Below are 15,601 nucleotides of genomic sequence, written 5' to 3' on the forward strand. Positions count from 1 at the left end.
TCTGGGTCAGCTTTGTTTTTTTTTTTTAGCAGTGTAGTGACTTCCGCGTGCTTCCAGGCATCCAGGAAGGTGGCAGTGTCGAATGAGCTCAGGGGTGTGGAATTTATTAAAATATCTACTTGTCCAGGGGACAGGTTGCTTCTCAAATCTACTTGTCCTGTAAAAAGATCTACTTGTCCCTTTGGTGCTATGTAGTGTGGCGACAAATTATGGCAGCAATCTCATTATGTAAGAGCTCTGATAATAGCGTCTCTGATTATGCCAGGGCTACTACCTTAGTATGGCTTGAATACTTGCAGTTTCAATCCCTACTGTAGCAATTTCCTTATTTTTCCACCTTTCTGCAGATCTGCATACTGGGGCTGGAGGAAGCAGTAAGCAATAGTTCCAGGGATGGAATGCCTTTGAGTCTGCAAACCTACTAACCTGTATGTTTTAAAGATTTTCACCAGCTTCTCTCTAATATTTTCCCATAATAAGAAAGGTTGGACATTTACTCCTGACAATGGCAGAATTAGAACTTCTTCCAGGGTTGGGAAGAAAGTGGCTGGAGGGAAAATGAACTTGCAAATGCTCAATAGATTTTCACATGAGCAAATCTACACATCGTATTTACCCATGCTAAAATACAGTTCACAAATATTTTATAGGGTTACAACATATGCCATGGGTGCACTTTTGTGACTTTCTTTAAGAATTTGGGGCCACATGTCAGTAGGTTCAGATTTGCGACCCGCAAATTGCGAGTCAGAGAGACTCGCAATTGCGAGTCGCAAATCCGAATGTAGGATGGTGTCCCTGACACCATCTGTGATTCGCAAGGGCTTCGCAAATGCCCACCTCATGAATAATCATGAGGTGGGTTGCAATTTGCGACCCCCTTGCGAATGGCGGCCCTCACAGGGATGGTGGCCTGCTGGAGACAGCAGACCACCATGTCTGTGACTGCTTTTTAATAAAGCAGTTTTTTTGTTTTTTTTTGTAATGCAGTCCGTTTTCCTTAAAGGAAAACGAGATGCATTACAAAAACGAAAAATGAAACATTTTCGTTTCATTTTTTCAGAGCAGGCAGTGTTCCGCAGGACCAATGCCTGCTCTGAATTTTTTTTTACAGTGACATTCACAATGGGGAAGGGGTCCTATGGGGACCCCTTCCCTTTAGCGAAAGTGTTAGCACCCATTTGAAATGGGTGCAAACTGCGATTGGTTTGCGCCCGCGGTCACAAAACAATCCTACATTGCACTGCGAGTCACAATTAGGAAGGGAACACCCCTTCCTAATTGCGAGTCGCAGACCTGTTTTGCGATTCGGTAACCAGGTTACCGAATCGCAAAACTGGGTTTGTGCATCGCAATGTGCTTTTTGCACGCCGCAAACAGCGAAAGTCGCTGTTTGCGACATGCAAAAAGCTACCTACATGTGGGTGTTGGTCCCTAATTAGGTCTGGTGTTAACAAAACATTTTTTTTTTATTGATCTTCTATTTCTCTCTCTTTCGGCTGGCTTTACTGTGAGCGATCGCATTCTGCTCTTCCACAAGGAGCATATTGGCACACAAAGTAGTTTTTTTCAGTGTCAGGAACTACAGTGGCAATCAGTGACGTAACGAAACTGGAGGGTGCCCCTTTGCAAAGAACATGGAGGAGCCCCCTCTCCAGACTCACTCAGGCCAGGTGCTGTGCTGAAGGGGCCCCCCAGGAGGGCGGCTGCGGGGCCTTTGTTATGCCAATGGTGGCAACGTGTGTTTTTAGAGTTCAAAAATGTTTTTTTTTTTTTTGTTGCCAGTGTTTGTTACAGTGTTGAGGGCCTGATAGCTCCCACAACAATAAAGTGTTACAAAAGCCATGTCAAAACAAGACACGCATTGATGAAACTAAAAGACTTATAAAAATATGTCAGATCAGTTGGCTTTGTCAGTGTTTGTTTATTTTCATGCTTCCCATAATCGTGTTGAAAATCGTTACACTGATTTTCCATTAGAAATATTTTTGGGAAATACTAGCATGCACCAACATATTTTACTAAATGACACTTCATTTGCATCTAATCAGAAAGCATTCTGGGAGCATTATACATAGCCTCATAGCCTAAACTTTTTAAACATGTGTGTACACGTTTTTTTTTTTTTTTAACTGGAACCAACATCAGTAGTGAAGTGTGACCTTAAAAAATGTATTTACAGCACTCACCCTAATAATGAAGGATTTCAAATAATGAACCATAAATACAAGTTCGAACAGCATTATCTTTTGGAAACACATTACCTCAACTGCAGAGAGTTCCACTCTCTGTAAACAGGCAGCCAAAGGGTTTGTGCTGCAGAGGGTTGGGCCTACTTGTCCCAAGGACAAAGTAAACATAAAAATTTGTAGCCCTTGACCCCAAACAAGATGTCCCGGGTGTCGGGCGATTGGAATTCCACATCCCTGGAGCTGTTGATTATGTCTCGAAGTTTGGGGGCGATGGTTGGGCTGGCTTTGTTGTAAATCCGATGGGGGCAGGGGTCGGAGGGTGATCCAGAGTGGATGGAATTCATTGTTTTTTCCGTTTCTTCATCGGTGGTTGGGGCCCAGGTGGTAAGTAGGCTGGGGGGGATAAAAGAGGGGGGTCTGTGTTCGGGTGGGGGTGTGTGTGTGGTGGGTGTGTGTGGTATGAAGCTGTTGTGTATGTCCAGGATTTTGTGGTAGAAGTGGTTTGAGAGGGTGTTGCAGAGGGTCTGTGTGTGTGTGTGGGGTCTAGGTTGCTGGCTTTGTGTTTGGAGAGCTCTTTGATGACGGTAAAGAGTTCTTTGCTGTTTTGGGAGTTGTTGTCTATGCTTTCCTTGTAGTGTGCTCTTTTGGTGGTGCGTATGAGTTGGTGGTGGTTGCGAGTGGAGGTTTTGAGGGTGGAGAAGTTTGTAGTGGAGGGTTCTTGTCGCCAGGCTTTCTCTGCTTTGCAGCACTTGCGCTTGGAGTCTTGGAGTTCGGCAGTGAACCATGGGGCATTCTTGATGTTGCCGGTGGTAATGTTTTTTCTGAGGGGGGCGAGTGAATCTGCGCAGGTGGTGATCCATTTTGTGAGGTTATGTGCTGCAGTGTTTTGGGGGGAGGGGGGTTGTGCCAGTTGGGAGTTCAGGCGTTCTGTGGGGATCTTGTCCCACATGCGGTAGGAGGTGGTGGGTTGGTGGTGGTGTGTGGGGGTTTTGGCGAAGGAGAAGTGGACGCAGTGGTGGTCGGTCCAGTGGAGTTTGGTGGTGTGGGTGTAGGTTATGTGTTGGCTTGAAGTGAAGATTGCATCAAGTGTGTGTTCTGCTGAGTGGGTGGGTGCTGTGACCAGTTGCTTGAGTCCGAGGTTGGTGAGGTTGTCGAGGAGGAGTTGTGGTCGTGGGGGGTCTCTAGGTGAAAGTTGAAAATCGCCGAGGAGGATGTAATCTGTGGAGGTGAGGGCGTGCGGGCTGATGGTGTTAGCGATGGTGTCACAGAAGGGGGGGGGCGTGGTCCTGGGGGTCTGTATACAAGTGTGCCTCTGAGGGTGGTGGTGGTGTTTATCTGGATTAGGAAGTGCATGTGTTCTGTGTTGTTGAGGGTGTCGTGGGTGTTGGTGGTGACCTTAATGGTGTCTTTGTGCAGGATGGCGATGCCACCTCCTGGCTTGTTAAGGTGGTCTTTGCGTTGGAGTTTGTATCTCATGGGGGTGGCTATGGCTATGTCGGGCTCTGAAGAGTGGTTCGTCGAGGTTTCCGTGAGGAAGACTATGTCAGGTGAGTGTGATGTGATGAGGTCCCAGAGTTCTATTGCATGTTTGTGTGGGGAGCGGGTGTTTAAGAGCAAGCAGTTGAGATGGTTGTTGGGGATGTTGTCGTTGTGTTGAGTGATAGTGTGGGTGCTCGTGGTGTCGCTGTGGGTCGTGTTGGTGTTGGCGTGGGGTGAGTTCAGGTTGTGGGGTTTTCTGTGGTAGGGCCGGTTGGTGTGTGCCGTGGCTGTGCGGCAGTTAGTTGCGTTGTGGTTGTTGTGTTGAGTGATAGTGTTGGTGTGGGGGCTCGTGGTGTTGCTGTGGGTCGTGGTGGTGTTGGCGTGGGGTGTGTTCAGGCTGTGGTTTTATTTGTGGTGGGGCCGGTTGGTGTGTGCGGTGGCTGTGCAGCAGTTAGTTGCGTTGCGTTGTGGTTGTTGTGTTTGGTGTTGGGGGGCTGGGTTTGGTGTGGAGCGTGTGGGTGTTGGGGTGTGAGAGGTGGAGCAAGAGAATAGGCAGGCATAGCAGGTGAAGGAGCCCTGTGTGTGTGTGGGGCTGGTTTGGGTGCAGGCGGGCATGGTCCTGGGTTGAGGGAGTGGAGAGTATGTGAGGATTAGTGTTGTCTGGGGAGGTCTTGGCTGGGAGGGCCACGGGGACTGGCGTGGTCCAAGCTCAGACGGGTGCAGACGGGAGTGCCTCTGGCGCGCCTCCGGCACCCCAGCGGAGCAGCCGCACAACGACTGCCATTAAGAGGAGGAGGTAGGAGGGAGGAGCAGCTGGGAGGGGAAAGCAAATGGAGGCGCAAGGGGGTGGGGCCGCAGGGAAGCAGCAGCGGGGAAAAAATACACAGACTGGGCAAAAAGACTACGGCAAAGTGGGCACAATCAGGAAACAAGGCACAATGTACAAACAACACAAACGGCAAAGAATACGGCAAAGTGGGCACAATCAGGGAACAAGGCACAAAGTAAAAAGACACAAACGGCAAAGACTACGGCAAAGTGGGCACAATCAGGAAACAAGGCACAATGTAAGAACTACACAAACGGCAAAGAATACGGCAAAGTGGGCACAATCTGGAAACAAGGCACAATGTAAGAACGACAAACAGCAAAGAATACTCGCTTTTTAACATCTTAAAAGGTCCCATGGTAGTATGCAGCACACTGTTGCCAAAAGTTATTGACACTCTGCGTCTGAGGGTGCAGCAAGGGAAAAACAAGAAACTAATGTCAGCGCACAGGGGTGGCTCTTACATGCTGCTCTGCTCACTTACTTGTGGGCCTGTACGGAGCCACTGTGGAGCAGCACATTGCCACTGTGGAGCAGTATAGTGTGACCTAATACACAGCACCAGTGCTGAAGTTCAGTTTTCTAGATCCAGTCTGTGGTGTATGGAGTATTCAAAGGTGAAGAATCTGCAGTTAGTTTCCAGCTGACAGTGCGTTACAGAAGGTAAGTAACTTGTTCTTCATGAAGAAAACTACAGCAGTGTATGCCAGATTGAAATACATTTCTATAGTAATTTGCTTTTATACATAATTCACGGGTAGGCAAAACAAAAGCACACCAAAAAAAGAAATGATTGGTATTTGGGCCAGCAAGGGAAGAGCAGAGAGACATTCAGCAATGAAGCCAGAGAAAAACATGAGGAGGAAAGAAAAATGGGACAGCAAAAGGTGAAAGTGGGTGGATGGAATAGAGATGAAAGGAAGATGAACTATACTGTTTTCCCCCTTCCACATAAAGTAATAAAAAACTTGCTCAGTGAAGGAGAATTCAATGACAATATCACAGACCTTTGTTACAAGAAAGGTTATGAGAATACACCAATGTCATTGATGGGAGTACAGCTTGTCGAGAGTGACCTCAAGACTTCTATCCTTCAGCTGGGGGAGTGTCTTCATTCTCCCAACGAGGTGAGAATCATGTAAGTGCTGAAGGGCTCAATTGTCAAATTGCAATCATACAAGTACAAAAAACTACTTTTAACCAGCAGTGTATTCCTTTGCAAAGAATTTTAGTCACTAGCTGGTCAGTGAATGTTGTTCTACTTCACAACAGACTACGATAAATCAATGTCTGAGGAGGGACGCTTTGTAAGTATTCCTTTTTGTTTCCCCTTAGCAACAAAGGCGAGAGCGTGAGGCTCGGCGACAGCAAGAGCGGGAGCAGAGAAGAAGAGAGCAAGAAGAGAAGAAAAGAATGGAAGAGATGGAGAAAAGACGCAAAGAGGAAGAGGAGCGCAGGAGAGCAGAGGAAGAGAAAAGGAGAGTGGAACGGGAACAGGTGGGTCCATGGTCACCATCATTTAATGTTGCATCAAATTATATAGGACGATTCCATTGTAGACTTTATGCTTTCTGTAGATTGCTTTAGAGTATGGTCATTGATTTAGAAATTGTCACAAGGGGTATAAATCTTGAGCTGTGTGCACGATACTGAATGTGCCCAAAAAAGCGCTGAATTGATTTCCATTTTAGTGAATTCTCCCACCATGGAATGTAACATTGTCACCTTCCCTGTAAGGTAACAGGTCAGAAATAAGACTTTAATGGGTTCTTTGTCTGTTGTATGTCATCTCGGTAAGAACAGTATATACATAACTGGCAAAAGGATGAAGCTCTTCTTATCTTGTTGCATTTTGTCCATTCACATCAGCCATGTTGTGTTTGCAAATATGTTTTTGTCAAGTCCATCTCTGGAACCCATGTGCTATTGCAGGTACCGGAATGCTCCCCCGTTCATTTGGAGACAGAAAGGTTTGGAGCACGGCTAAAAAATTTTTTTTTTTTTGTAAAACCTTTGGTCTTTGTCTGCAGAGACGCCCATTTACATGCCAGCAAACGTTTTTTTTCCTGCAACAGAGAAACATATCAGATTAGTTGTAAACCTGTGCCAAAGCGTGCTTTACAAATCATTTTTAAAGAGGTGACTTTGCAAGAGGTGACACTAGCAGCAAGTCACGTAACCTTCGAAAAAAGTGTTGGCATTTGAAAATAAAACTTTGGCTTTGTGCCGGCTCACTATTGAGATGCATCATCGTGGTCTAGCATTTATTATTCACAATGCTACAACTGCAGACACATTACCTCTACGTGTGTGCTCCTGTTTTATTGCTTTAGCATTTTTGTGATATTGAAGGTTTCTCTTACTGATTTACTGACTATTGTAGCTGCACAGTTTAAATGGGGAAACATTTGCTCTAATCATTTTTCTGCAATATACTGTCAACATCGTCCTGGAAAAAGGTGTATCCGTAATTTCTTGCCCTTATAAGGCCCAGAAGCCTGACATCTGCTATCTACTAGAGAACATGACCACATCTCACCTTTTCCTCACAAACTATATCGGCTTCCCACAGAAGCATCCATCACATTCAAGATCAGCTGCCTGTCCTTAGAAACCAGCCATCTAAACGGACCCCCTTATCTGGCAAATCATCTCAGTCTCAGGTGACCAAATGGGCCCCCGAGCAAAAAAAAAAATCTATCTGGAAAAACCTAAATTCAAGATTTCCCAAGCTGTGAATGAATCTCTAAGGTGCCACAACATCCTTCGGACATTCGGCATCCAGCTGTCCTGTGAACCATACCTATATCCCTATCATTCAGGAGACAACTAACATTTCTCCTTTGTATAAACAGTACTGCCTCTGTAATATAATTCACAAAGATACTGTGCTAACTTGTTCATTTCACTGTTATTGGTTTTCAGTCCATGTCCAGTGTATTGTAAAGTGCACTAAGACCTTATGGTTCAGGAGTGCTATGTTAAACTGCTTAAACAAATAAAACGGGTATATAACACTGCAGAAGAACCAAACATTATATATTAAACAGTTGATAGCCCAAAATGTAACTTTTCCCACAAATGGGGTGTCCAGCATGAGTGTGCCTGCCACAGTCGATTGCCCCTGTATCTTTCAGCAGCCTCATGCTTGTCGGGACTGGCTCCCTGTTAATGCGTCTACACCATTAAGGAAGGTGGGACATTTTCCTGCGTCTTCAGGGGGATCAAAGTGAGGGGCTTGTACAGTGCTCTGTGCCTCAAAACATTTGTCAAGACTGTGACAAATTAGTACAGGCAAATGATAATTCCAGACAAGCAAAGTCGTGCCGTTTGTCATCAACTCTGTTAGTTTGAATGTTTTACTTTCTGAAACTTGTTTTTGTAACATTGTATTGTGTTTAAGTCTACATTTGTTTAGTTCGCTCACACCCTATCCACTTCCACACTCTATTAGTTGCGTACAGAGAAACGTTTATTAAAAAAAAAACACGTTTTTCTATTTTGGGTGGTGACAGTTGCTGGAGTTTGTGTACTAAGCGGTAAACTACCAGACTGACACTTTTCAGCAGTTCTCTCAACACTGGGTAAATTGTGAGGATTCACCAATAATCTGTGCCTGTGAGACTAGTCTGAGTTACACCATTGCCCCACCATTCCTCTCCATGAATGACCATTTCACACTCTCCCATCTTGTACATCCTTATCCACTACACCCTGTATACCATGCAACGCGGGTATACGTGCTGCATCGCGTTCTCACTTTACTGTTGCCAGGGTGGGAGTTCAGGAGTGGTTGTTGCTATGCCTAGTACATTTCCAGGGAAGGGATTTTGGGGGATGCTCACTCCACTTCCCAGTGAGTGGATATAATTTTGCTTGTGGGTGCATATCCATCACAAGGGGTGTGAGGGGCAACTGGATACTTTCTGGTAATGAGTTCCTTACAACGTTACTTAAGATTCCCTTGTTGAACCCCATTAAGCTACCTCTGTGAGAATTAAGATTGGCTATTTTGGGTGCTTTCATGTCACTGAATTGGCGCATGGCAAGTTTTTGAAAAGCTGTAAGGTGGTAATGCGTTATCAAGTATATAACCCTTTTCAGTGATCCAGTGAATTGAGCCTGTTTTGTGCAGGTTGATCTGCCATGTAATTCTGAAAAGGAATTTATTGCTGGGTAATTTTGACAGGAGTATATCAGACGACAGCTGGAAGAGGAGCAGCGGCACTTGGAAATTCTTCAGCAGCAGCTGCTCCAGGAGCAGGCCATGTTACTGGTAACACACTGTTATCTATGTTGTCCCTGTAGCTTGGAGGGTTTATGCGGCTGGCGAGTGCTAGGTATGCCTAGTGTCAGCCACAGCTGCACTGGCTGTAGCTGTATGAAGATTTTCAAGTTTCTGTTCAATGAGCAGACTGACAGCCAGACATGATGCATGGAAGCATTGCTTTTCTTTTTTTTTTCTTTCTTGTTCTCTGCTTTTTTTTCTTTTGCCTTTAAAACTCAAACTCTTTACACCCTGTCACACTCTGCAGCAAGCCTTAATAAATCTCCCACTTCTTTGGATGTAACTTTCGCAGTTTCGAAGTAAATGCTCAAAATACCACCCTTCATCTTAACTGGCTAAATTTAGATTTTTTGGTTCATTAATCCTTACCTAGTAGCCTGTTTTATTTCTGTCCCAATGTGGTGCTGGCTGTCTTTACCATTGCCTATCACATTAGCAGATGTCCCTAAGGGCAGATCCTCAGAAATAAAACTTGTATCAAATTCATATAATGTATTTCCCCTAAATCCATAGGAGATACGGGCTGTCACCGTAGCGTCCGTCGAGATACGTTTGCCTTATACCCTTGTAGAGAAATTAGCCTGCTTAATTGCAGGTGGCTCAAATTGACACGTGTGGGTTTATACAAGTCTTATTAGAAGTGGTCTCTGACCAGCAGACATCTGTTGCATTGGTTTGCATTATGCACTGGTTGTGTTTGGGGCATGGGGTGAAGCTAAACATGCAGCAGTAAGAATTAAACTGCGTTTCGATAATCAAGAATCGAAGGCTTTTAGATGTTCCTTGCTTGCTACTTTTTGGATGTCACTTAAGTCTTAGCACCAGCTCTCTTCAGTTTATTTGTAGAAGACAGCAAGATAAGGCTGCAAAGATGCAGAAGAGCCCGTATACGTTTCCTCTTTTCGGAAGCCTGTTTCTTCAGCTACTTTCTCTTTTTTCCCTTTATATCAGCCAAGGTTAACAGTGTTACCTCCTGCTCATGTTATGGTAACATACCATTGCTACGCCTAGCCCTTCCATTATTCACAACATAATAAATGACACCAACAAATCTTTATGGCTAAAATTAAGTTGAAGGTTTGATTAAAAAAGTTGTCTTAGCTTACAAGCGATCCATATGTCAACAGTAAGTTTAGTGGACAGTTGGAAACCCTTCCCACGAAAGCTAGAGCTGTCTTACTGGTAACCAAACCTGTTCCACTTTATTATTAACAGCTAATTAAATGTGAAATTGGTTGCCACCTTTCAGGTGCCCAGCCCCTGACAAGTCACAATGAAACCAAAAGCAGCCATGACAGTTGTGCAGGATTCTAACTATCCCTTGAAGGATTAAGGAAAGCGGTCACTTCATCTCAGGCCAAACAATAATTACTCCCTGGTTCCTGAGGAAATCCCTTTTCTCCTCAAGAATCCTGGAAAGCCCTTATAATTGTATACAGTTCTAGGATCATCCTGTAAGCAGCAAGTCTTAATGTGGGTTGGTAGAAGAACATTGACTGTAAAAGTTGTCCATCCTTACTTGCTGGCCCTATACACCACCTGTTTGCGCTACAGCCCCATGACGTCACAGGAAAGAGTTAAGGAAGGGTGGGGTGGGGATTAGGTGGGATACTCTTGCTTGCTATGGAAATTTCTAAGGACAAAATAGGTCCGTCCTAGCAAAGTAGCAATGCTAAGATGTTGTCCTGTCTGTTTCCCTGCGGAAGAGGTGGCTAGCTTCTGATGTGTGTAAACTAATGGAAAACGAAAACTGAGAAACCACATTGGAGGAAACTAAATCATGGAAAACCAATTTTAAGGAAATACAAAAAAATTGAAAATTAAAGGAAACATTTTAAAGGAAAGATCATTTTAAGGGAAAATCCAAAGTTATGTTGATCTTTGATTAAATTTAGGACTACAGAGGCGTTTTGGGTTCAGAGATGGGTAATGTTTAGGGTGATGACAGATTTCAGGAATAGCTGGTGTTTGGGCATAGAAAGTGTTTCAGAGATGGGTGGAGTGTAGATAGTGAGGGGTTTTTAGGGTTCACAACTGAGTGGTGTTTAGGTGTGTTTTTTTTTTTAGGATACAGGGATATATGGAGTATAATGGAATAGATATGTTTTTGGGTTCATGGACGGGCAACGTTTAGGACTGGTGAGGGTGTTTAAAGTTTAAATATGGGTAGCGGCTGGGGTGGTGAGGTTTTAGCGTTCAGGATGGGCAGGAGTTTAGGGTGGTGAGAAATTTTAAGGATACAGGGATATGTAGAGTTTAGATGTAGAAAGGTTTTTTTTTAGGGTTCAGGGATGAGTAGTTTAGGGAGATGAAGAGTTCTTGTGGATGGCTGGTGTTTAAGGGAGGTGAGGGTTTTTAAGGTTCAGGGATGGGTTGAGTTTGGGTGTGCTGATGGTTTTTAAGGATTATAGGATGGGTGGGGTTTAGGCATAGAAAGTGTTTTTTTTTTTAGTAGTCAGGAATGGGTGGAGTTAGGAGTAGTGGGTGGTTATATGATTCAGGAATGGTGGATTTTTGGGGTAGAAAGAGTTTTTAGGCTTCAAGGATGAGTGCAGTCTAGGTGTGGTGAACGGATTTAAGGGACAGGTGTTGATGGTGTTTATGGGCGGTGATGGGTCAGCGAATTAAAAGTATCCAAAGTAATTGTTTGACAGTGTAAAATACATAAATATGAAATGTCTCCTAAACTAAAGCACTGAAATAAAGATCTCCAACAAAACTATTTATGAAAGTAAGACCTATAGCCATTGCATTTATACTTGAAAAATAAGCATTCAAAAGCCAATTTCGACCAAAAAGACATCCTATCAATTTGTTTCTACAAAAAGCTAAACGCCATTCATTCTGAAATGTTCGATTAAACAGTTTACATGAAATGGTTTCTCAGTAGTGGTTATTCCATAAAAAAGTTTTTCGATTAAATTACATACAAACAGCTGCATCCCCATGTCTCCGTTTATACTCAGTCTGCAAGCTCCAGTGCATTCCTGACATACTCTGCAGAAGGTGGAGGGTAATAGATGGGAACATTACTCACTTAAGAATGGAGATGAGACATTAAAGGCACTTCTTATTTACTGCACCAGATTTCAGCCTGCGCTCAGCAGCATGAACCTCCCTATCCCACTAACCGGAAGCACACTTTGTGATATGGGATGCAGTGATTTGCGTTTTTGAAAAACTGAATTGTAAAATGTTTTTTAAAAGCTGAAAATACTGCATCGATCAACTATTGTTTTGGAGTCATTCTAATACATTTTAAAATTAGCTGTTGGGTTAATATGCCTGTAACTGTAACACTAACCTTGTCTGTATTATTTGGCATGTACATATTGTCTACTCTGACCTTATCTGCTGAGCTGCACGTTTAAATCTGAAGATGTCTTGTTTAAGTGTCTGCTGGTTCTTTCTAAGGAATACCGATGGAGGGAGATGGAGGAGCATCGACAGGCAGAGCGGCTGCAGCGCCAGTTGCAGCAAGAGCAAGCTTACCTCCTCTCTCTACAGCACGACCATAGACAACAGCCCCAACAGCAACCACAGCCTCAGCAGGCGCCACAGCCTCAGCCAGAGAGGACCAAGCCAAGTTACTACGCACCTGAGCCAAAACCTATCTACGAACCCACAGAGCGAATGCGAGAGGTAATTATCCTGTTCATATTTGTGAAAGAAAATTCTTTTACGCTGCAATAAGCAGAACCTTGGTAAATAACTTATTGGTCGAGGGGGTACAATCTTTTCCATTGGACATAGTTGGAACTAGACGCTTGAATGATGTTTGTTGTGAAGAAGACTTAGGAGAGTGTTTGTGTGTATTTACACACCTGTACCTTTATATGCATTTGCTCTTGTTTGTGTGTCTACACGTGGGTTGGTGTTTGTTCAGTGCAACTTTCTCACTGCTCCAGTGGTTACTACCAAACCACGTAGAGCATTTTAGTGTTTTCTCAAGAACGGATGGCAGAGGAAGGGGACTTTGAAGCAAAGTAACCATCCTAGACTGTCTAGAGATTAGCACGTTTACAAACCGTGTGGTCTACATCCTGAATGATTACTTTTGTGATGCCCTGCTACGTTACATTTTAAGCTCTGCAGGCAAATTGTGCAAATTTATGTTCAACAACCCTTCCATGCCTTCAAACAAAAAGTTTTCTCTGTCACACTTTCTTTAGATTGTTGCAAATGCCCTTGCACATTTTGTGTCCAAGACTGCCAGCATAGTTGAAAAATTCCCAATTAACACAACTCTGACCACCGGGTGACCCCCTAAGTTTAAGATGGTTTAATACACTGTACATTATGAAGAGTTTACAGTATTGTGTGGGGAGGGGGACTTGTTAATTTCAGTGCTGCGCCTTTCTTTAGGCTAATTCCTCTAGACACTCCATTTAAAAAAATGATTGTTCATGATGGTAAAACATTTTCATGAGAATAAATTTGACCAGAGAGCAACAAAATTCAAACCTATTCATATGAGGTTTTCTGTGATTAATTGCTAAGTAAGCTGGGGTAGCACCCGTACATGACAAATTTCTAAACGTATTAAGTTCTTAATGAACAGAATTAAAATAAAATGAGTTATGGGCTTGCAGTGCACAATAACGGGGACCCTCCTATCTAAGTGCCATCAATTCTCTTTCATTCTACCCAAATCTTTCTGTGGAGTTGTTTGTCCTTTAACCCATTGCCTGCTTAAGATGTCAGAACCCGATTGAACAGTTAACACCATCATACGATCTATTCTGTCAAGTCCTTTTAGGACAGCATATCACTTAATGGCTTTCAGATAATCCATGTCACTCTAATGCCCATTCTATAATCAGGCACACTCTTGCTTTGCTGAAATCTTAACTGGACACACTTGCAGCTGAAAAACCATGTGCCTGTAAGATTCCACGTGCATGTCTATGTAGCTGACTTTCACTGATGCCTTTGTGTCTGATCCTCAGGCAGTCATGCGGTGGCAACAATCCTCCTAAGTGTTTGAGATGACCTGCTATTAAATTGATGCAGGTCACTGTGCCAACTTAGGCTGCCTAGATATATTTGATGTTGTTTACCCAAGGTGCCTTTGGAGAGGCCTGCTTTGGTTAGCCGTGCAGTCATTCATTTTCATGTAATTCTCTTTTTCTTGACTAACTACTTGACTAACTGGTTACAGAAAGAAGACAACTGTGATATTCCAACGGAGTCCTCTTTGTAACTGGCCACCTTATTATATTTCCTATGTTGCCATTCTTCAAATTTCATAGTTGAGTGTAACTTTTACATTTCTAATAAGTAGCTGAAGTTGCATGTTACTAGCAAACCAGGATCCTTGGACATCAAATGCCAAATCATTAGTATTATGCAGGAGTGGATGAAGATTGGTCAATGAATTCATCATAAAATTTGGAAAACCCAATTGGTTTTTCTTTGTCTAAGGAGTGGAGTCACTCTTACTGGGAATCCAAACTCCTTCTGTTCAGCGGATCCTAGCTTATGGTGCTTATTCGAAAGTTAAGAACGCTTCAATGTCCCTGAAGCATCAGGTATCCACTGTCTTGAAAAATGCCCTTTTCTGTTTAAAAAGAAATCATGCGTATGCCATCCAATGAAAACACAGCCTTAGTTGTGAGAACCAATGCTGTCTCACAACTAGACTTCTGAAAATGGTTTTATGTGACCTTGTGGCAAAAAGCATCCCACTTGCAGTTCTGACCTAATTTGTTTTCCTGTAGACTAAAGCAGTGGTTCCCAACCTTTTGACTTCTTTGGACCCCCACTTTATCATTAATGGAGCCCCGGGACCCCCACTGAATCATCATTGGAATCTGCCCCCCACCCCCCCCCCCCCATAGAGTCATTACTGGAAGCTTGGGCCCTAACTTGTCAATATTTATTAATATTTTGTAATCTTCTAAGCAGTCGTGGACCCCCTGAGAAGGCTTCGCGGACCACAGGTTGGGAACCACTGGATTAAAGGATTAAATTCAAGCTTGTTTCACAGAGTGGTTGATGTGAAATGGCACAGAGTACTTCAGTGGCATACAAGCATTTATGGGGTTTTGGAATAGAGAAATGTTTTATTAGTACCAAAATATCAGTAGCAAAAATCTAGAGTTTAATGGCTGTGATATCTGGCTGAATTGATTCTTTACACTCCTCAGCAACCATCTCAACCAGGCAGAAATAACTAATCTAATTACTGAGTTCCATCCTGGATTTGTTAGTGATGTTGAAACAGTATGGGTCCTATATGATGTTTTCCCACGTCTAATCTGGGTGTTTAAAATCTACTTCTGTCAAATTGTGAAAAAGACACACTGTTCCTCTTGCCATTGGGACTGTCGGCTCTTCCCATCTGCATCCTATTGTTAGTTACAACAGCTCCAAATAATGCTACACTGTTCTTCCACCAACAAGTTAATCATCACCCTTTGGACACTGCCCTTGGCCCAGTATCTTGGCTTATCCTTTCTTTACATTTCTGTAGTGTTTATTTTCAATAGTAGATTATTCACCAGTACGGGGTTTCCTTCATCAGCATATTTAACACATATTTAAGGTTGGGTGGATGTTCTCTTCTTTAACTATTCACTGCCTATCTTCACAGCCCAGAGTAGTGCCTTTAACCCAGCTGCAGCAGCTTCGTTCTGAGGCATATATGGTATTTGTCTGATCATCATGTGATACCCCTAACTTAGTTTAGAGCACCCTAGGTGCCCTGCCACAGTTTGAAGACCTCTATAGTGCAAAGACTTGGGACAAGTTCCATTGGTTCTGTTTTGAGCATGATATATATATTGTAACCACTACACGCCCAATAAAAGT

At 43.4% G+C, this 15,601-nt stretch overlaps 1 protein-coding gene across 11 annotated transcripts in view; it reads left to right on the forward strand.

The window, feature by feature from the left end:
* MAP4K4 (mitogen-activated protein kinase kinase kinase kinase 4) overlaps positions 1-15,601 on the forward strand; it is a 513,631-nt gene that overhangs the window by 340,172 nt on the left and 157,858 nt on the right. For 8 of the 11 annotated variants that reach the window (XM_069204415.1, XM_069204417.1, XM_069204419.1 and 5 more), the window contains exons 13-15: positions 5,836-5,997; positions 8,690-8,776; positions 12,203-12,430. In XM_069204415.1, the coding sequence (XP_069060516.1) occupies positions 5,836-5,997; positions 8,690-8,776; positions 12,203-12,430 (477 nt within the window). The remainder of the gene's footprint in view (positions 1-5,835; positions 5,998-8,689; positions 8,777-12,202; positions 12,431-15,601) is intronic. The other 3 variants (XM_069204418.1, XM_069204425.1, XM_069204426.1) reach the window with 1 other exon arrangement.

The sequence above is a fragment of the Pleurodeles waltl genome, chromosome 8 (assembly GCF_031143425.1).
Source record: "Pleurodeles waltl isolate 20211129_DDA chromosome 8, aPleWal1.hap1.20221129, whole genome shotgun sequence".
In the NCBI taxonomy this organism is placed as follows: Eukaryota; Metazoa; Chordata; class Amphibia; order Caudata; family Salamandridae; genus Pleurodeles; species Pleurodeles waltl.